Source organism: Lucilia sericata, unplaced genomic scaffold (genome assembly GCF_015586225.1).
Source record: "Lucilia sericata isolate MDLA Ls3-8-SP2 unplaced genomic scaffold, ASM1558622v1 Contig001107F_arrow, whole genome shotgun sequence".
Lineage (NCBI taxonomy): Eukaryota > Metazoa > Arthropoda > Insecta > Diptera > Calliphoridae > Lucilia > Lucilia sericata.
In genome coordinates, this window is record NW_023995079.1 from 123,907 (window position 1) to 145,766 (window position 21,860).

A 21,860-nucleotide genomic window follows, 5' to 3' on the forward strand; every position below is an offset into this window, starting at 1 on the left:
CAGTTTCAAAAATACAAAACATCTGTTAAATAATTCAGTTACCTAAACAAGAGATAACAAAATACGATTGCAAGTCTAGTTTGGTTCAAAACTCATTACCGTTTCAAGATTAAAATTTTCATTTTTAGTAAAGAACTCAAGTCGAGCACAACATGAACTTGAATAGTGGCTTAAAATTTTCAATACTTGCTTTAGTAATAATATTTCTAAATCGGGTACAAAGTGAAGAAAATAGTAATGATGATTTAATAGTGCAGTTAAATAATGGCAAATTAAAGGGTAGAGATAATGGTTACTATTATAGTTACGAATCTATACCATATGCCAAGGCGCCAGTGGCTGAATTAAGTTTTGAACCACCTCAAGTTTACGACGATAAATGGAGAGATATATTTGATGCCACTAAAAAGCCGGTAGAGTGTATGCAATGGAATCAATTTAAAGAAGGTGAAAATAAATTACAGGGATCCGCAGATTGTTTATTTGTTAGTGTTTATAAGCCGAAGACGGGTAAAGAGAAATATCCTGTTATAGCTTATATACATGGAGGAGCTTTTATGTTTGGTCATGCCGATATGTTTGGCGAGGATTTGCTTATGAAGCAGGGCAATGTTATATTGGTTAAGATCTCTTATCGCTTGGGACCTTTGGGTTTCTTAAGTACTGGAGATGAGGCTATAAGCGGTAATTATGGTTTGAAAGATCAGCAAATGGCTTTAAAATGGATTAAGGAAAATATTCAACACTTTGGTGGTGATCCAGAAAAGATATTATTAATGGGATTTTCTGCAGGAGCAGCCTCGACTCATTTGCAGATGTTAAATCCTGCTCTACAACATATAGCCAAGGCGGCGATATCTTTAAGTGGTGTGGCCTTTAATCCTTGGGTTATTATTAAAAATCCCTTGAAGAATACTTTAAAACTGGCCCAACATTTAAAATGTCCTGATTTGGAAAATACTCAAGCTATAAAACACTGTCTCAAACAAAAAACTCCCGAGGAAATTGTAACAAGTGTTAAAGAATTATTAAACTTTGGTTATAATCCCTTTACCACCTTTGGACCAGTGGTGGAACATAAAAACTCAGCACATGCATTTATAACAGAACATCCCCGGGATATTATAAAGTCAGGAAATTACTCCCAACTGCCCTGGTTAGCTTCATATGCTGCTCAAGATGGTGGCTATAATGCCGCGGAATTATTGCAAATAAATCCTAAAACCGGAAAAACATATTTGGAAGATTTAAATAATAAATGGTTGGAACTAGCTCCACAAAATCTATTTTTAGAAAATATCAAAGAAGATCCTGCAAAATATGCCCTAGAATTAAAAAACGAATACTTGGGCAGTCTAACATTTTCCGAGGATAATTATTTAAAAGTACAAGAAATCTATACAGATGTTTTATTTAAAAATGGTGTCTTAAAAGCCTTAAAATTACACAGTCAACATAATAAGGCGCCCGTTTATGGCTATGTCTATGATAATCCCTCGGACCATAGTTTTGCTAATGATTTAGCCCAAAGAAAAGATATGAAATTTGGTAAGAATTTACAAGAGACCTGACTAATTTAAATTGAATAAAATTTTAAATTTCAATTAATTTTAGGCACCGTTCATGCAGATGATTTTACTTTAATGATGAGTTATCCTACACGTTCTTTCAGATCGGAAGAAGAGATTTTATCCCAAAAATTTATAAAAATGTTGGAAAATTTTATAGAGCAGGGGTAAGTGTCTCACCTATTGTATTTAGCATTTAACTAACCTTTTAAAATGTTTAATATTTTTAGGGAACTTACCTTTGATAACTGCAAATTTATTAATAATGTGGGTAACTCGGACAAGCTGGACTTATTGTTAATCACTAAAGACAAATGTGAAAATATTGTTCAATAAAAATGTGTGTTTTTTATTAATAAAGTTAATCTGTAAAGAAAATAATGAAAGTAATTTTGTTAGGTTAGGTTAGTTAGTTAGTTAGTTAGTTAGTTGAGTTAGTTAGTTAGTTAGTTAGTTAGTTAGTTAGTTAGTTAGTTAGTTAGTTAGTAGTAGTTAGTTAGTAGTTAGTTAGTTAGTTAGTTAGTTAGTAGTTAGTTAGTTAGTTAGTTAGTTAGTTAGTTAGTTAGTTCGTTAGTAGTTAGTTAGTTAGTTAGTAGTTAGTTAGTTAGTTAGTTAGTTAGTTAGTTAGTTAGTTAGTTAGTTAGTTAGTTAGTAGTTAGTTAGTTAGTTAGTTAGTTAGTTAGTTAGTAGTTAGTTTAGTTAGTTAGTTAGTTAGTTAGTAGTTAGTTAGTTAGTTAGTTAGTTAGTTAGTTAGTTAGTTAGTTAGTAGTTAGTTAGTTAGTTAGTTAGTAGTTAGTTAGTTAGTTAGTTAGTTAGTTAGTTAGTAGTTAGTTAGTTAGTTAGTTAGTTAGTTAGTTAGTTAGTTAGTTAGTTAGTTAGTTAGTTAGTTAGTTTAGTTAGTTAGTTAGTTAGGTAGTTAGTAGTTAGTTAGTTAGTTAGTTAGTTAGTTAGTTAGTTAGTTAGTTAGTTAGTTAGTTGTAGTAGTTAGTTAGTTAGTTAGTAGTTTAGTAGTTAGTTAGTTAGTTAGTTAGTTAGTTAGTAGTAGTTAGTTAGTTAGTAGTTAGTTAGTTAGTTAGTTAGTTAGTTAGTTAGTTAGTAGTTAGTTAGTAGTAGTTAGTAGTTAGTTAGTTAGTTAGTTAGTTAGTTAGTTAGTTAGTTAGTTAGTTAGTTAGTTAGTAGTTAGTTAGTTAGTAGTTAGTTAGTTAGTTAGTAGTTAGTTAGTAGTTAGTTAGTAGTAGTTAGTTAGTTAGTTAGTTAGTTAGTTAGTTAGTAGTTAGTTAGTTAGTTAGTTAGTTAGTTAGTTAGTTAGTTAGTTAGTTAGTTAGTTAGTAGTTAGTTAGTAGTTAGTTAGTTAGTTAGTTAGTGTTAGTTAGTTAGTTAGTTAGTTAGTTAGTTAGTTAGTTAGTTAGTTAGTTAGTTAGTAGTAGTAGTTAGTAGTTAGTTAGTTAGTTTTAGTTAGTTAGTTAGTTAGTAGTTAGTAGTTAGTTAGTTAGTTAGTTAGTTAGTTAGTTAGTTAGTTAGTTAGTTAGTTAGTAGTAGTTAGTTAGTTAGTTAGTAGTTAGTTAGTTAGTTAGTTAAGTTAGTTAGTTAGTTAGTTAGTTAGTTAGTTAGTTAGTTAGTTAGTAGTTAGTTAGTTAGTTAGTTAGTTAGTTAGTTAGTTAGTTAGTTAGTTAGTCGTCGTTCGTTTCGTTCGTTCGTTCGTTCGTTAGTTCGTTCGTTCGTTATCGTTCGTCGTTCGTTCGTTCGTTCCGTTGTTCGTTCGTTCGTTCGCTTCGTTCGTTCGTTCGTTCGTTTCGTTCGTTCGTTTCGTCGTTCGTTCGTTCGTTCGGTCGTTCGTTTCGTTCTTTCGTTCGTTCGTTCGTTCGTTCGTTCGTTTCGTTTCGTTAGTTCGTTCGTTAGTTCGTTCTTTGTTCGTTCGTTCGTTCGTTCGTTCGTTCGTTGTTCGTCGTTCGTTTCGTTCGTTCGTTCGTTCGTTCGTTCGTTCGTTCGTTCGTTCGTTCGTTGTCGTTCGTTCGTTCGTTCGTTCGTTCTCGTTCGTTCTTTATTGAGTTAGTTATTGTCTACGCCACCTCTGGTAAAAACAGTGGTTGGACATTCCCCAATAACACCGAAGAGTGATCTAAAATGTCCACTACTTCCTCATAGTTAGAGCGGTTTTGATAGCCCTACACCGAGTTTAGATTCCTCTTCTAAAAAAAGATTTTGATAACATTGGTGGCATCTACACGGTACCTTCTCAATGAAAGTGTTGAAGTGTTACAGCATTTTTATAAAAATCGTTATTAAATGAAAATATATTTCTTAGATTTTCTCCGTTGTTTTTTATTTAAAGATCTAAAAACAACTTTAGTTTCTCTTATTAAAATCAATTTTTAATGGAAAATATAGAAGACCTTATTTGTTCGCTATTTTCTTAATTGGATCCATATTTATGGATTTTAAAACGATCATATCCCATCCAATTTTGCTTAATTTTAATTCTACTTAGAAAATTGTGAAAATCATTACCTTTGATAATCTTGATTGTTTAAATTCTAATCATCAAATTATTAATCTCGAATTTTAAGTAAATGTTTCTTGAATTTCAAAGTTATAAACTGCAAATATAAATGAAAAAAATAAAATTTCTATACACAAATTATAGTATAGATTTTAAGTACCTCTTTACAATTTAAAGTTTATTGAGTACAATATAATGATTGTTCGCTAAATGTTGTTTTACAGCTTATACTTTAGTTTTCCGCATTTTAATTATATTTCTTATTATTGCTGCTTTCCGAACTTTCTTTCGAAGTGTACAACTCAATTTTACTATCCAAAAACCGAAAATCATTAAGAAGTGACAGCCAATTGCTAAAACCCGCTATAGACATAAAACGTTGTGGTTCCAGTTGCCAGACGGCAGAATATACTGCAGTGTTTTCAGTCTTGATGTCAGCTCTTAGTTTACCATTCATGGCATAAAATTGAGCATTGGTATTTTCTCCACCCACGAAAATCATATCCTCCACAAAGTCACATACATGAACTTTTCCCGGAAAAGGAAAGTCATTTGTACATTCCATAGTACGTAAATGCCATAATGATAATTTGGGACCACCACCACATACCAACCAGTCTTGGTTAACAGCTAAAGCTCCTTGCCATTTGCCCATTTCAGGACGACATAAATTCTCCTTTTCATAGGGTTTTATAAGGCCAACACTTTCTTTTTCATTTGTGGCCCAAAAACGCACTGAACCATCTTCGGAGGCAGAATATAGCTTATTGTCGCCAAAACCACAAACACCATGTATATAATCGTCATGACCTTTAAAGTCTCTTACTATGCGTCCATCTTCCAAAGTAATTTCGTAAATGACATTGTCACCACAGCCCACAAACAAGAAATCCGTGTCCGGTCTCAACCACATGTAATTGACATCGGGCACCTCGATAGCATCTGCCTCTATGGGTATTTTTATTTCCCAAGATCTTTTATTCACCAGCTCACCTTTTTCCTCCAACCACTTGAGACCATAAACTACACCAATGGAGCCGACTATCAGAAAATCACGATGGAAACATAAACAATTTATTTCCACTTCATCACCTTGACTGTAGATCTTTAGAGGTTCATGAGGTTCTTCGGAATCTTGTAGATTGTTTAATCTGTAAGTATATTTAAATAATTTTGATGTTCAAGTAATTTGCGAGGGAAAACATACTTTTGTACAAAGATGTCACCATCTCTATTACCGGCAAACAAAAACTTGCCAGAGCTCGATATAGTTTGGGCCAGAACACAATTGTAGAAACGTTTTATTTTGTAATCGAAATGTGGATCTCGTAGGGAGGTAAGTGGAGACATTTTTAACACAGTATTTTATTAATTATTAATAATAACGATATAAAACTCGAAAAATACTCGGACCGACTAACAAACAGAGAACCGCGCTGAAAAATATTAACGACGGTGGCGAATGACACTAAAAATTACGGCGTTGTGTTAAAATTGTTTGTAAGCCGGCTAAGTTTTCTGCTCTTTTTATATTTATCAAAGATATTAAATAATAACCGAATTTCAATTAAAATTTAAAATATTTTATTAATTCGAAGACATTCACTTAAGTGAGATTTTCAATTTGAAATTTTTTCTTAAAATTCAGAAAAGCCCAAAAGCAAATTAGACTTTTTTTGAAATAAAGAATTTTCATTTGAAATTCGACTTTCGAACAATAGAACACTCGATTGAAAAATGTCTGTAAGTCGACTATCTTCTTTTCGTAAATGTTCGAAAGTAAATTTAGTCATTCTTTAAATGAAATATTTATATTTAATCAAAAATAGTTTTTTATACAAAATATTTACAAATTACGAAGTCTTTTTCATTTTAAAATAATCTGTTAAACCTTCAATATTCTGCTATCTCTCTATCTTTAGTTGGCAACACCTGTCAAATCACATCATCTACAAACTTGGCAGCACTATCAAAAGTAGTGCCACAAGCCAAAACAAAAACTATTTTTTCATTAAATTCGCGCAAAACAGTAATAAAATAAACATATTTAATTAATAAAGCTTATAATAAATTAATTCGAATATAAAAAATCTTTGTAATACTTTCCCTTAAATGACAGATAATGTAATAACAAGAATTTAATAAAAAATTGTTATTAAAACTATTAAAATCACTTGTTTGTGTAAAACTTTTTCAAAGGCGTCATTTACAATGTTTGTGGAAATAAATAGCCAACGCATTCCTTTGGATATTGGACAATTGTATCTGCTGGGCAAGCAAAACGAAGAAAGCGTTAACAAAGCAAATAATTTTATTAAATTAGAGTCTGAAGTAAGTGAAAAAGAAAATAAATTCTTGTTTAATTTGAGAAATCAATTATTTGTTTTTTAGGAAGATGTTGAGCACAAGCATTGCGTCATAGAAGTAGGACATGGAGAGGATGTATACGTTTTCGATTTATTTAGCTCTAAGGGAACTTTGGTGAATAATACACTTTTAAAGGGTCTGGAGAAATTGCGTTTGAAAAATGGTGATATTTTGAAAGTGGGTAAACAGGAGATCAAATTTCATCATGATCAACAGGAAGTGGTGAGTTAATAGAGCTACAAAAGATTCTATAGCGTCTTATTTTATCGTTTTGTGATTTTTACAGTCTCACGACAGTAGTGGTTTCCTAGAAGTCAACAAAAATACCTCCGATATTATACCCTCCAGTCCCGACTCTACTTCACAACATGAGAGTCGTATTAAACGGACAAATTATAATAATTTCTTAGTGCCAGCGTTACCCGCTAAAAAAGCCACGACTCCCAATAATAGTTTAGTTATACCTGAAACAGAAGCAGCCAATGCCAGTAGAAACTCCCTAAATGTCTCAACGAATAGTCGGCGTAGTGATAGCTTTACTATACCCGAAACGCAATATTGCAGAGCACGCAATTCCTTAAATGCCTCTGATCTTTCAATAGCCGAAAGTAATCCAGATGTCAGCGGAAATAAAATAAAATTCAATTTTGGCAATTTAGATGATTTCGATAATGATGATGATTTTTGTATACCAGAAACGCAGGAAGTTTTGCCAGCTGGAGGCGGTATATCCAGCAGCCAGAGGCCACGTTTATTGTCTGAGGTCAAAGAAAAGAGCATATTGCTAGAAGAATCAACAAAAGAGGAAGCAGGCGAAAGTGCCAATGAGATAGATGGCAGTCAGTTTAGAATCTGTACACAGGATTACAATGAAGGTTTTGGTGAAGAGGCGGATCAGGGCTTACATTCTCAAATTATACCTTTAATAAAACACCACACAGTAATTTTGAATACTACAGCAAAATCTTGCAATGAAAATGAAAATTCAAGAAATCACTCGAAACTTGATGAGGAAGATAAAGAGATCTCGTCGGTCAAGTGGTCCAATTCAAAAATCGATCAAGAAACAACGGCCTTAAGGGCTGACTGCTCCACACCGGATATATTTGATTTCGAGGGCTTACAAGCCGATACCGAAAAAGCTAAAGAACCAGACAATGTAACAAAGTCGAGTTTAGAAGTAAAGCTTAACATGCCGGTTGAAGATGAAGAAGATTTATTGCCAACACAAGTTTTCTACCTTCTGCTACGAAACATATAGAAAATAAAGGATCTAATGTTGAGGATAAACCTTGCTTGGAAAAGGAAAAAGAAGAAGTGTTAACTTTAAGTGATAAAGAGAATAGATGTCCTATCACTTTGGAGCCCATAACAGATGTGCCTCCTACACAACTATTTGAAAGTAAGTACATAATACTATAGATAGATAGATAGATAGATAGATAGATAGATAGATAGATAGATAGATAGATAGATAGATAGATAGATAGATAGATAGATAGATAGATAGATAGATAGATAGATAGATAGATAGATAGATAGATCGCTAGCTAGCTCGCTCGCTCGCTCGCTCGCTCGCTCGCTCGCTCGCTCGCTCGCTCGCTCGCTCGCTCGCTCGCTCGCTCGCTCGCTCGCTCGCTCCTCGCTCGCTCGCTCGCTCGCTCGCTCTCGCTCGCTGCTCTCTCGCTCGCTCGCTCGCTCGCTCGCTCGCTCGCTCGCTCGCTCGCTCGCTCGCTCGCTCGCTCGCTCGCTCGCTCGCTCGCTCGCTCGCTCGCTCGCTCGCTCGCTCGTTTCTCCTCCTTCTTCTTCTCTCTTCTCCCCTCCCTTTCTCGTCCCCCTTTTTTCCCCTTCCTTTCTTTCCCGTTCCTTCTCCCGCCCGCTCCCCTCCCTCTCGCCCTTCTCGCCCTCGTTTCCCCCCCCTGCCAACTGACAACAAAAAACAAAACGAAATCTTTACTTGATATAGATGCTCGATGACGAAGATGATCTTTTAACTCAGGCCTTTCTCCAAGCCTTATACTGCTCCCTCTACCCTCTCACGCAGTTCAGCCCATAAAACTAATACCCGTTAAATGTTTTAACTCAAACGGTTTTAGAAGAGACAAACTGAATGTTAAAAATCCTGCTACATTCTTTGCCGAAATGGAGAAAACTCCTTTAAAGCCGAAAACTTCGCCAGTATCATATTTCAAAGTTCCCGTTTAAGGAAAACTTCTTCAGCCACCAGTACTACCTCAGAAACTGGATTTAGATTACTATGTGCACACCTCAACTCATTAAAGAACACTTACATGTGGACCAAACGGAAGATTAAGGAAAAATATTTTAGCGGTCAAAAATAACATTTGTTTGGGCGATGATACCGACGAAGAGGAAAAAGAGGAAGAGTGATGATCAAGTGATTTGGTTAAATTAATAAATATACCTAAAGATTCTTTAGATTTTGATAAATTACTACCTCATTTGAAAAGTCAACCTGAGGCCAACAAATTAAATAAAGAACAACAGGCCGCTAAAGAAGCTCAAAAATTATACAAATTTAATATCTCTTTTGGCAAAGAACAAGATAAAAATCAAGCAAAAGCTGCACAGTCTAAGTCCTCTCAACTAAGTCGCGATGAAAGACATGCGGCTCGCGATAAAGAAAGAGAATTAGCCGAACGTAAGGGGAGATCTAAAACAAAGGATAGTAGCAGAAATCATAGTAAAGATGAGAGTAAAGAAAAGTCTCAAGAAAAGAAAACAAAGCAGAAGGAGACAAAAGCTAAAAAGGCCCAATCTTCAACTAAACAAGACCAGGAAGAACAAAAGTCTTTAGCTAAACAAGATGAAGGAGAACAAAAGTCTTCTACTAAACAAGAAGAAGATAAACATAAGTCCAAAACTAAACAAGAGCAAGAAGAACAAAAGTCATCAACTAAACCAGAGAAAACTACTAGACAACGTAAAAGAAAAGCATCTTCTGATACCACAGAGTCAGCAAAGGAAATAAAAAAGGACGAAACAACAAAAGAAATGCCAGCTAGACGCATGACTCGTGCCAAATCGAGGCATGAGGAAAAACCCTCTACTAGCAAGGAGGCTATCGTAAGCAAGACAACAAAACATAAACCGGAGACAGTGGATGATTTGGATAGTATATCCACACAACCCTGTAAGTTTAAGAAAATAAATCATAGACAATCTTCATATATCCATCAAAACTATTCGTTTTAAATGACTCAAAAAAAAACATAAAAAAAAAACAAAAAATACTATTCATCAACAAATTTATTGTTTCCATAAACAACTAAATACATTACCATACAAGAAATCATCAGCCAACCCAATTATTCAACAGTTTTAAAAAAAACGACCATTTTTTCCCGTCCAAATACTTTTATTCACAAATGAATATTTCTCTAAATGTTATGTTCTTTGTTTTAACGATTTCTTTATTTTGCTTAAAATAAAACTAAATAGATGAAGAAGACGATATGGACAGTATTGCCACACAACCATGTAAGTTTTTCTCTCATTGACTCTCACAAAACACTTTAAAACACAGACACACCAAACATTTACCTACATAAAACAGATTATTCATAAAAACCCATTTACACGTTTTATGCACAAAATTCATTTTACCTATTTTTTTTAATTTTTGCCATTTTTTTTATTTTAATTTTACCACTTTTTAAATAATAAATTAGATGAAGATGATTTGAATATAAAATCTACCACACCGAGTAAGTTGTAGCTTGACGTCAGTCTGAATTTTGAAATTTTATTTTTGTTTTCACTCATATATTTTCACTGTAAATTTTCTCATTTTTTTAATTTTTAAGCAAATTAGTTTTGTGTACAAAAATTGTAACTCGATCAATTTTCTATAGAAGTGATTGCTCGATTAGTTTTCTATATAATATTGAAAAGTTTTCTTGTGTTCGCTAGATTTTATATAGAATAATGATCTCTGAATCAGCTTTCTATAGAACAATGATCGCTCGATAAATATTTATTCATAGAATACCGATTTATATAATAGTAATCACTCGATCAGTTTTCTATAGAAAAGTGATAAGTCAATATTTTTTTATAGAAAAGTGATTAGTTTTCCATAAAAAAAATTTCAATCTATCAGTTTTCTATAGATAGTGATCAATCAATTAGTTCTCTCTGAATAAGTTTTCTGTACAACAGTGATCGAACAGTTTTCTATAGAATAATGATCGCTCAATAAGTTTTCTATAGAATACGGACCACTCGATCAGTTTTCAACAAGATTATTGTATAGAAACGTGATCTATCGATAATTTTTCTATACTAAATAGATAAATCGATCATTTCGTTTAGATAAAATATCACTTTTCTATACAAAAAAATTTCAATATGTTAGTTTTCTATAGAAAGTAATCAATCGGTCATATCTCTCTCGTTTAGTTTTCTATGGAATATTGATCACTCTATCAGTTTTCTATAGATATATGATCAAACCATCTGTTTTCTATAGAACGGTTATCACTCGATCAGCTTTGCATAGAATAGTGATCACTCGATCAGTTTTCTAAAGAATAGTGATCACTGGATCAGTATTCTATAAAATAGTAATCACTCGATCAGTTTTCTAAAGAAAAGTGATCACTGAATCAGTATTCTATAGAATAGTTATTACTCGATCAGTTTTCTACTTAATGTTTTTAAAGAATAGTGATCAATCCATCAGTTTTCTATAGGCTAGTGATCAGTCGATCAGTTTTCTATAAAAAGTGATAAATCTATCAGTTTTCTATAGAATAGTGATCATTTGATCAGTTTTCTAAAGAATAGTTATCACTCGATCAGCTTTCTATAGAATAGTTATCACTTGATCAGTATTCTATAGAATAGTTATCACTTGATCAGTTTTCTATAGAATAGTTATCACTCGATCAGTTTTCTACTTAATGTTTCTATAGAATAGTGATCAATCCATAAGTTTTCTATAGGCTAGTGATCAGTCGATCAGTGTTCTATAAAATGTGATAAATCTATCAGTTTTTCTATAGAATAGTGATCGTTTGATCAGTTTTCTATAGAATAGTTATCACTCGATCAGTTTTCTATAGAATAGTTATCACTCTATCAGTTTTCTACTTAATGTTTCTATAGAATAGTGATCAATGCATCAGATTTCTATAAGCTAGTCATCAGTCGACCAGTTTTCTATAAAAAGTGATAAATCTATCAGTTTTCTTTAGAACAGTTATCACTCGATCAGTTTTCTATAGAACAGTGATCACTGGATCAGTATTATATAGAATATTTCTCACTCGATCAGTTTTCTACTAAATGTTTCTATAGAATAGTGATTACTTGATCAGTTTTCTATAGAATAGTGATCACTTGATCAGTTTTCTATAGAATAGTTATCACTCGATCAGTTTTCTATAGAATAGTGATCACTGGATCAGTATTCTATAGAATATTTCTCACTCGATCAGTTTTCTACTAAATGTTTCTATAGAATAGTGATCAATCCATCAGTTTTAGAATAGTGATCTCTTGATCAGTTTTCTATAGAATAGTTATCACTTGATCAGTTTTTTATAGAATAGTTATCACTCGAACAGTTTTCTATAGAATAGTTATCACTTGAACAGTTTTCTACTTAACATTTTTATAGAATAGTGATTAATATATCAGATTTCTATAGGCTAGTGATCAGTCGACCAGTTCTCTATAAAAAGTGATAAATCTATCAGTTTTCTATAGCATAGTGATCACTTGATCAGTATTCTATAGAATAGTGATCACTGGATCAGTATTTTATAGAATAGTAATCAGTCGATCAGTTTTCTATAAAAAATGATGGTCCCTCGAAAAATTTCCTGTACAAAACTTATCGACCAGTTTTTTTTAAGAATGCTGATCTCTCGAACAGCATTCTATAAATAGGTAAAAGTTCGTTTTCTATAAAATACTGATCGCTCGATCAATTTTCTGAAAAATGCAGATCACGTGATCCGTTTTTATAGAATACTTTTTGATCAATTAATTTTCTATAGAACAGTTTTTATGAATCATTTATCTATAGGATAGTGAGTACTTTTCTATAGTATTGCATATTGTGACCACCTGATTAGTTTTCTATAGATCATTCGATAACTATACAAATCCACCGACTTTTGTTTTACTATTCCACGAGATATAAGTTATGAAAACTTACATGATTAATTTTTTTCAGTTATTCGTCTTACACGTTGTCGCTCCACTTCCAAACAAAGTGAATCTCAAGACAGTATAACAACAAATAATTTATTGCGTAAAACTGAACAACACAATAAAAGTAAAAATGATTCATCATTGTCTCATAATACTTCCGCAAATGGAAGTATAACAACGAAGACATCCGGTGAACGTAAACGGAAAGCAGAAGCAACTCCTCCAGTAGTACCACAAAAAATAGAACGTAAACGTTTAAGAAGCACAGTAAGTTGCGAGACCCCACAACAACTAAACTAAATACTAAAAAATTATTTTCATTCAAGCATTCCCAGGAATCTGCCACAACAAAAACAAACTCAACACCAACAACCCCAACTTTAATATCCATGACTATGGTGGATCCAGAACTATTTCAGGATTTAATAAGAAATAGTAAAGGATTTTGGAATGTTGCTAAATATCCAGCAGATAGTGAGATTTTAGTAATGGATAAAGCATTTAGAACATTTAAATTTCTTTTAGCCATGGCCAGGGGTATACCTATAGTAACATCTAAATATCTAAAGAAACTAAATGAATCAAAATCGCCCAAATCGGTTAAAATAAATGATTATCTCTTTACGGATGAAGAATTCGAAAAGAAACATAAATTTTCATTGTTTAAATCCCTGCAAATGGCTAAAAAACATAAACTATTTCAAGGTTATGAATTTGTGATGACAAATAATATTTTACCAAATCCTCAGGAAATTAAAGGTTTGTTCTATTGACATGATACCGAGTTAAGTTGTTATTCTAATTCATTCATATTTTATTCATTAGCTATTATTGAAGCTTCTGGTGGTTATGTGCATGAAAAAAATCCACCTGCTGCCAAAGATAATCAAAAAATCTATTTAGTCAGTACCAAGGAGGACAAAAAGGATTGGCACAAGTATAGACGTATAAATAAAAATATAATAATTGTTTCCACTGAGGCTGTAATGTCGTCGATAATGAGACAAACTTGTGAACGCTTAAACTGCTATACATTGTCTTAAAATTGTTGTGTTTTTATGACAGATATTATTATAGTTTATTTTAGTTATAGCGTACCTTTATATATTTTTAAATGTTTATACATAATTCCTATTTTTATACAAAAATTTCGTATTTTTATAGAACCTGGAGTTCATTCGTTCTTTATATTCTTTTTGTTTATGTTTTTATTTTTACTGTTAAAAAATAAGAAATCTCTATGTGTGTACATACAAAATATGTTTAATCAAAATCATAATTTTGTCTTTGTTTTATATACTTATATCGTTTTAGATGCCAAGTTAATGTTGTTTTAATGAAGCCTATAAGCGTATATAAATTACAAACAAAATATGTATTAAATTCCGTTTATTGTTATTACAAAACAAAACGATTTCTACAAATTTAAACTCCCTGTTCTAAAAATTATAATTTGAAATTATAAATAAAGAAAAAAATCTCTTTATTATTTCTTTCGTAAAAGTTGTGTGGTTTTTATTAAAAAGATGGGAATTTTATTTGAAGAAAAAGATCAAAACAAAGTTCTACAATCATTTAATCAAAAACTTAAATGATAAGTTTTCTATAAAATATTGATAACCTGCACAATTTTTTGCAAAAAAAAGCGATCATTCAATAATTTTTTATAGAATAGTAATCGCTAGATTTAATTTCTATACAATAGCCAATCAGTTTTCTTCAGAAAAACAATCGCTAGATCTTCTATCGATCAGTGATCTAATCGAATGATTTAAATGAAAATTTATTTGTATAATCAGTTTTCTATTGAATAGTGATTTGTTTAGCGATCATCAATCGATTTTATATTAAGGTGATCACTTGTTATTATAGAATACTGATCAGTTTTATTTGAAATTGTAATAATAGTGGATCAGTATTGTGTTTAATTCGACGAGTTTTTGTAGAGTAGTGATCAGTCGATCTAGTTTCTTTACAATTTTCTATTTAAGAGTGATCTATATAATATTGATCAATCTTTGAGTTTTTTATAGAACATAGATCACTCGATTAGTTTTCTATAAATTAGTGATCGTTCGATCTACGTTCAATAGAATAGTGACTATCAGTTTGCTATAGAATAGTAATTAATCCATCAGTTTGCTATAGAATAATGATTACTCGATCAGTTTTCTATAGAACAGTGATCTCTCGATTAATTGATCTAAATAGTAGTAATCACTCAATCAGTTGTTTATAGAATTGAGCTCACTCGAGCTCATAGTGATCGCTCGATCAGTTTGCTATAGAATAGTGATCGCTCGATCAGTTTTCTATAGAATAGTGATCGCTCGATCATTTCTCTATAGAAAAGTGATCGCTCGATCAGTTCTCTATAGAATAGTGATCGCTCGATCAGTTCTCTATGAATAGTGATCGATCGATAAGTTCTCTATAGAATAGTGATCGATCGATCAGTTCTCTATAGAATAGTGATTGATCGATCAGTTTTTTGAATAGTAATAACTCGATCAGTTTTCTATAGATGTAATAGCGATCACTCGATCAGTTTTCTATAGATGTAATAGCGATCACTCGATCAGTTCTCTATAGAATAGTGATCGCTCGATCAGTTCTCTATGAATAGTGATCGATCGATCAGTTCTCTATGAATAGTGATCGATCGATCAGTTCTCTATGAATAGTGATCGATCGATCAGTTCTCTATGAATAGTGATCGATCGATCAGTTCTCTATAGAATAGTGATCGATCGATCAGTTTTTTGAATAGTAAGCACTCGATCAGTTTTCTATAGATGTAATAGCAATCACTCGATCAGTTTACTATTATATGGAACATTTATGGAGTGATCACACATACAATTACCTATAGAATTGTGAACATTCTATCAGTTTTCTATAAAATACATAGTGATCACTCGCTTAGTTTGCTATAGAATAGTGATCGCTCATCAGTTTTTATAGAATAGCGATCACTCGATCAGTTTGCTATAGAATAATGATCGCTCGATCAGTTTTTATAGAATAGCAATCGCTTGATCAGTTTTCTATAGAATAGTGATCTCTCGATCAGTTTTCTATAGAATACTGATCACTCGATTAGTTTTTTTCAGCTTTTTTATAGATCACTCTGTCAGTTTTCTATAGAATAGTGATAATTCAATCAGTTTCTATATAATAGCGATCACTCGATCAGTTTACTATTATAGAGAACATTTATCGAGTGATCCCTAGTACAATTCTATAGAATAGAAATGGCTAAGATTTGTCTCTAGAATATTTGTCGCTCGAACATTTTTCTACTAAATAGTGATCTCTCGATCATTTATCGGTAGAATATTGATCATTCAATCAAATATGTATAAACAGTGATCATTCGATTAGTTTTCAGTAAAACCGGCTTTATCCATTCACTTTAAATATCAAACCATATTATTTCAACAATTTTATATACAAACAATTTATTGAATTTGTAAAACTTTATTAAGTTATTTCTTTAATTTTATACATATTTTTTACAAATTATAATTATTTGCTTTGTAGAAATGTTTTTTTTTTTTTGTCGACCTTTGCCATAATCATATTACTAGGCAATCGTTTTAAATTTGTTCGTTAATAACAATGCACACAAGTTTGTTAAAAATTAAAGTTTAAAAACTCAAAAAAATTTTGAAATGCAAATTCTAACAATTTGTAATGTAACTTTTTCTAAAACACTAAAATTGTATTGTAATGTTTTACAATTACATGCCTACTACGTTTTATTAAAATTATTATTTCGTATTTTTCGTTTAGTTGGAGGATTTTTTTCAGTGATTTTTGTCATTATTTTTAAAGTATTTAACAATCTGTTTTATGTATTTAATTATTTTTAGAGCTTATTTTGATGGATTTTTAATGTCGTAATTTAATTTTTTTAAATATTTTTATTTAGCTGAACATATATAGCCAAACTTTGGGTACCCAAGTTAGAGACAATTTAAGAAAATCCTATTTTCTTAAAGAGTCCTTTTTTAGTAAACCTTAAGAGCACAAGTTAACATTTTTAAGATTTTATGGTAAAAAAAATGTTGTTTTATTTATTTGGTTGTTCTTTGTTTTTGTTATTTTAGTATTTTTTATAAATCAGCTATTAATAAGGTTTTTTGTTTTTTTTTATTTTTATTAATTAATAAATTTCTTTGTTTTATTTTTGTTTCTATAATATAGAGTTTTTTAATGTTTTGTTTACAGAATAAGCTTATCGTATTAATGGCAATTCTGGTGGAGCACCAACAGCTGACATGGCAGAACCAGGTCCTAATAACACCTGTTTCTGTTGTGTTTTTTGCATTTCCTCCATCTGGGCACGTTCTGTTTCGAAGACAACGGGTGCAAATAAAATCACCGAACTGGTAAAGAAAATCCATGATGCATTGCAAGTGAATTTATAGAGACCCTTAACACTGCTAATGGTTCCATCTACCAATAAACTGGTAAAATCACGTACTGGCTGTGGGAACATTTCTGTTAAACCAATAAGACGTTCACCCAAGGTCTCATCGGGTTCCTTTTTTTTCGGACGTAAATAGGTTGGAAAAAAGAGAGAAAAAATTTTTTGGTTTTGTTAAAAAAAGTTTTAAATTTGTTTGTTGTTTTTCTTATTATTAGATACATGTTAATTTTTTCTAAAATATAATCGTATTCTCTTAGAAAATCATCATTTGTACAAAAATGCTAAGAAAAGTGATCATATATTATATATAATTCTGTTTCCTCGATATGTTTTCTATAGATAAATGAGTTGTTAAGGGGATAATGATAATGATAGTTTTAGTTTTGTTTTCTGTGGAATAACAATGAAATAATGATCATACAGTCCCTTTCCTAAGGAATATAGACCCTTGATATGATTTTTTTTGTAAAATTTTGATCGCTTGGTCCGTTTTCTTTGGAATTGTAATCAATCAATCGGTTTTCCATAACAAAGTTATCACTTGATCTGTTTTCTGCATTAAATCTATTACTTGACTAGTTTTCTATGTTATATTGATCATTTGATAATTTTTTAGTGAATAGTGATCGCTTGATTAGATCATTTTTAAAATTTTGATCTGCCCCCGGTGTGTTTTTTAACATTAGATCAGTCCTCTTTAAAATATTAAATAAAATCATTGCTGATCACTTCAAATATTGATTTATAAGGAATACTGATCACTTAATCTGTTTTTTTATGTAAGAGAAATCTTTTCAAAAGTATCTATGGAGTAGTGTTTTCTCAATTCGTTTTATATGGTATAGTAATCACTCGATTTGTTTTCAAGCAATATAGATAATTTTAATCTACATTTTCACAAATTTCTAATAAAAATTTATGGATTTCTCAGGTTCAAATTTAAAGTTTGGAAATTGTTTATCGTTAAGGGAAAGAACAACTTATATATTTTAATATTTAAACTCTTTTACATGGATAAATACATTTTAAACAGGTTTGGAAAGGATTCATTAAAATTAATTTGATTACTTCTCAATTCTCTTTAGAATAGCAAAAGTTAAATTCAATGTTTTTAAAATACTGCTCCATAAAATTAATGAATTTAAATAATATAAACAAAATTCAGTTTCCTACTATGCAAAATGTTCTACCGCAGATTTAAAGCAATGCATTATATATAAACAATAATAACCACTGGATTTTAGAAATCTCTCTTCCCCTGACAAACAATAACACTTCCATAAACAAAATATCAGGTCAAACAATCAAAAAAAATCTAATAATAACAACAACAATAAAAGCAAAAGATTGCCTAATACGTACATAAAATGAGGTTATGTGTAATTGAATAGAAATAAATGAATGAAACCTTAAAATATATTCATAAAAACTAAAATAAAGGTAAAAACTTTGTAAAAGTAAACTTTACACTTACATCATCGTAATTTTCTTCATTTTTATTATCTTTGTCATTGGTCTGTAATATAAACAAAAAAGAAAGAAAACCAAATTAAAATCCATACATAATCCAAATGGAAAAATACTATTGATTTTAATATTTTTGTCCATTAAAATCTCTATCTTACAGTGGCTACAGTTGTGGTGGTCTTTCTTTCAGGTGTTTCATCTTTGCTACCGCCCAGTGAAGACATGCCGCTATCTTTTTCGATAAACTCGATATCGGGATCGGAGTCTACCAAATCTTCAATCTTTACGGTATCCACTTTGAAAAATTTATAAAAAAAAAAACAACCGGAAAATCAATAAAATACTCGAGCTGTCTATGGGCTAGAGAGAATACGCACTTTTTATGTTACACTTTCGTTTTCCAACGCGTTACGTACGAAAACACTTTAGTTTTTCTTAATAAATTATTAAAACAAATTAAAATTTGTGGTTGCTTTTCGATTTTACACGAATTTTCACTAAATTTTTTAATAATATTTCTATAAATTTTTTTGCGCAACACACGACTTTTCTGTATAATTTTCTTACAAAAAGAAGACAAAAAATCACATGCGATAGTTGAGAAGAGAAATGTCAAAATAAAGAGAGAGCGTATTTTGTTATATATGAAAGCTAAATTGTAGGAAATTCTTTGTTAAAAAACTAGGCACCACTTTCTTTTGCAAGAAAATTTCAACAAACTTCATGATTTAACAATTTTTTTTAATTAAATAAACTAAATTCGTTGTCTTTTATGTATATAATAATAATTTGGCATAAAATGTTCAATATATTTACCCTTCCTCCACCTCGATTTCTATTTGGTTCTGTAAATTCTTGTACATTTTGCAACAGTTCCTCCTCACTTTCATCTCTATCCATAACTCTTGCCAAATTTATTGTTCTTCTCTTGGTTGGTTTAAAAACCGTTAATTTTAAACTTGTTTTAAAAAATATATACAGATTTTTATTTAACAAATATATATGTATATAAAATAAATTATATTTTTTTTATTTGATTAAGATTTGTATGACAACTTAGAAATTTGTTTAGGATACTGAAATGTTAAAGTATAATTCATTCACTTATGTTAAAGATATAAAATAGATATTGAAAAATAATAAACTTTGAGCCTTGCCCGAAAATATCAAAATACTCAATTTATTACCAATCATTAAATCAGTATTGATACTCTATAAGATTCCTATATATTAGAGTTCAAACAATCTAAAAATAATCACACGATCTGATTTTCAAAAAATACAGATCACTTGATCAGTTTTTTACAAACTACATAATCATCATTCGATAAGACTTCTGTATAATAGTGACTACTCAGTAAGTCTTCTATAAAATAGTCTATCTGTTTTTGTAGAAAAATAATCATTCGATTAGTTTTATGTAGATATAATTAGTTGTAGATCTCCTAGTCTGGTCTAAAGTCTAGTATATAGCAAAGACTGAAAATAACGGGTCCACTTTGTTTTTATAAGGTTAATTGCTGTGATCACCATTTATAATTGTGTTTTTGCAGTTTATCACAGAGAGAAACCTTTATGTTAGATTTTTTTGATAAGTGGTTGATTTTTATTTTGTAAACATTTTTGGAAAGGTCTGCTTATGATTTTTATTTTTAAAACAATGTTGCCCAAAATTGCGATTCCCTATCACGCGAGATAGGGCAAGAAATTTCTGCTGACGTTGCGTTGACTCACCTACACTATAAGCCAAGATATATTAATTATAAGGTAGTGTTATCAGAACAGCTGATCGTTTTTTGCTATTATGTTCATTTTTCGCCGTGGTGTATAATTAATGTCAAACTTTGTTTACATTTTGTAAATGTCAAACTTTGTTTTCATTTTGTTAATGTCAAACTGGTTTCATTTTGTATATGTGAATTTTGTGATTAAAGTGAAATTGTGTGATTAGGGCATATTTTTGTGTTTTTAATCTTTAAAAGTTAAAACATCAGAATAAATTATAAACAGATTCAAATTTATAAAAATTTTTTGTTTAATATAAATTCGCTTTGATTTATTTGTCAGCTGTTTTTGAAATTTTTCCCTTACAGCAAATTCGCCTTCAAGTGCAGGCACAATGTCAAACTACATATAAAAAAAATATAACCAATTCGCTTGGTATTCTGAATTCGCCGATGACACTACCTTATAAAATTAATATACCTTGGTCCACACTAGAAAACGTTTGTTGAGAAACTTCTTCTTAATTCTCTTTTGAAGTTTCCTTAATGTCCATACCAAGATATATTAATTATAAGGTAGTGTTATCAGAACAGCTGATCGTTTTTTGCTATTATGTTCATTTTTCGCCGTGGTGTATAATTAATGTCAAACTTTGTTTACATTTTGTAAATGTCAAACTTTGTTTTCATTTTGTTAATGTCAAACTGGTTTCATTTTGTATATGTGAATTTTGTGATTAAAGTGAAATTGTGTGATTAGGGCATATTTTTGTGTTTTTAATCTTTAAAAGTTAAAACATCAGAATAAATTATAAACAGATTCAAATTTATAAAAATTTTTTGTTTAATATAAATTCGCTTTGATTTATTTGTCAGCTGTTTTTGAAATTTTTCCCTTACAGCAAATTCGCCTTCAAGTGCAGGCACAATGTCAAACTACATATAAAAAAAATATAACCAATTCGCTTGGTATTCTGAATTCGCCGATGACACTACCTTATAAAATTAATATACCTTGCTATAAGCTTACTTGTGCACTGTTGCCAACTTTTTTCCCAAAAATATCGCTAAAGTCGACTGAAAAATAGCTAGAAAATAGCTAAATTCAAGACATTTTGAAAAATTTAGCGATAAATCGTCAAAATAATATTTATTATATGATTCTGAAAACAAATAGCTAAAAAAAACTAGCTAAATTTTTCAGATTTTTTATATTATTCTAAAAAGTCAGCGATTTATCGCTAAAATCTATATACATACGTAGGAATGGGATAGTGATACAAACACATCTTATAACAAACACATAAGAGAATCTTTTTTTATGTTAAATATTTTCACTTTGGGTTAGGAAAAATGTCAAGTTGAGGTTAATTTCGATATGCGACCCTATACAGATTGCTTTAGAAATGTTGTAAAGATAAATTGAATTTCGAAATGCTGGCCTTTATGGATCGATCCTCTATTTTCAGCATAAGAGTATTATTTATTTTTCCATTACAATACAATTACAAATTATATTCTTACCTAATTTACCGAGCAGGGTGACGATAACCATACGACCGTTGTAGTGTAGCAGACCAGGATCTCTGCTGGAAATCAAACCCACAACCCTCAGA

The 21,860-nt window shown here is 30.8% G+C and overlaps 4 protein-coding genes across 4 annotated transcripts; 2 read left to right on the forward strand and 2 right to left on the reverse strand.

Moving 5' to 3' along the window:
* The first annotated feature begins 73 nt into the window (after positions 1-73).
* LOC119610045 (esterase-5B-like) lies at positions 74-1,946 on the forward strand. Its single transcript, XM_037965121.1, has 3 exons — positions 74-1,548; positions 1,615-1,735; positions 1,799-1,946. The coding sequence occupies exons 1-3, from the start codon at positions 153-155 to the stop codon at positions 1,902-1,904; spliced, it is 1,623 nt and encodes a 540-aa protein (XP_037821049.1). The 5' UTR covers positions 74-152; the 3' UTR covers positions 1,905-1,946.
* Positions 1,947-4,296: 2,350 nt separating this feature from the next.
* On the reverse strand, positions 4,297-5,545 carry LOC119610047 (THO complex subunit 6). The gene is made up of 2 exons (XM_037965123.1): positions 5,276-5,545; positions 4,297-5,219 (listed from the first exon to the last, which is right to left on the reverse strand). The coding sequence occupies exons 1-2, from the start codon at positions 5,416-5,418 to the stop codon at positions 4,316-4,318; spliced, it is 1,047 nt and encodes a 348-aa protein (XP_037821051.1). The 5' UTR covers positions 5,419-5,545; the 3' UTR covers positions 4,297-4,315.
* A 478-nt stretch (positions 5,546-6,023) lies between these two features.
* Positions 6,024-14,094, forward strand: LOC119610042 (formin-J). Its single transcript, XM_037965118.1, is given in 13 exon segments — positions 6,024-6,192; positions 6,268-6,399; positions 6,460-6,657; positions 6,722-7,654; positions 7,657-7,837; positions 8,554-8,688; positions 8,691-8,744; positions 8,747-9,589; positions 9,898-9,936; positions 10,128-10,163; positions 12,641-12,885; positions 12,945-13,377; positions 13,444-14,094. Coding segments are annotated over 13 exon segments (3,459 nt in total). The 5' UTR covers positions 6,024-6,180; the 3' UTR covers positions 13,662-14,094.
* A 2,072-nt stretch (positions 14,095-16,166) lies between these two features.
* LOC119610046 (mitochondrial import receptor subunit TOM22 homolog) lies at positions 16,167-19,142 on the reverse strand. The gene is made up of 4 exons (XM_037965122.1): positions 18,898-19,142; positions 18,679-18,815; positions 18,528-18,569; positions 16,167-17,167 (listed from the first exon to the last, which is right to left on the reverse strand). Coding segments are annotated over exons 1-4 (489 nt in total). The 5' UTR covers positions 18,899-19,142; the 3' UTR covers positions 16,167-16,858.
* Between the last annotated feature and the right edge of the window lie 2,718 nt (positions 19,143-21,860).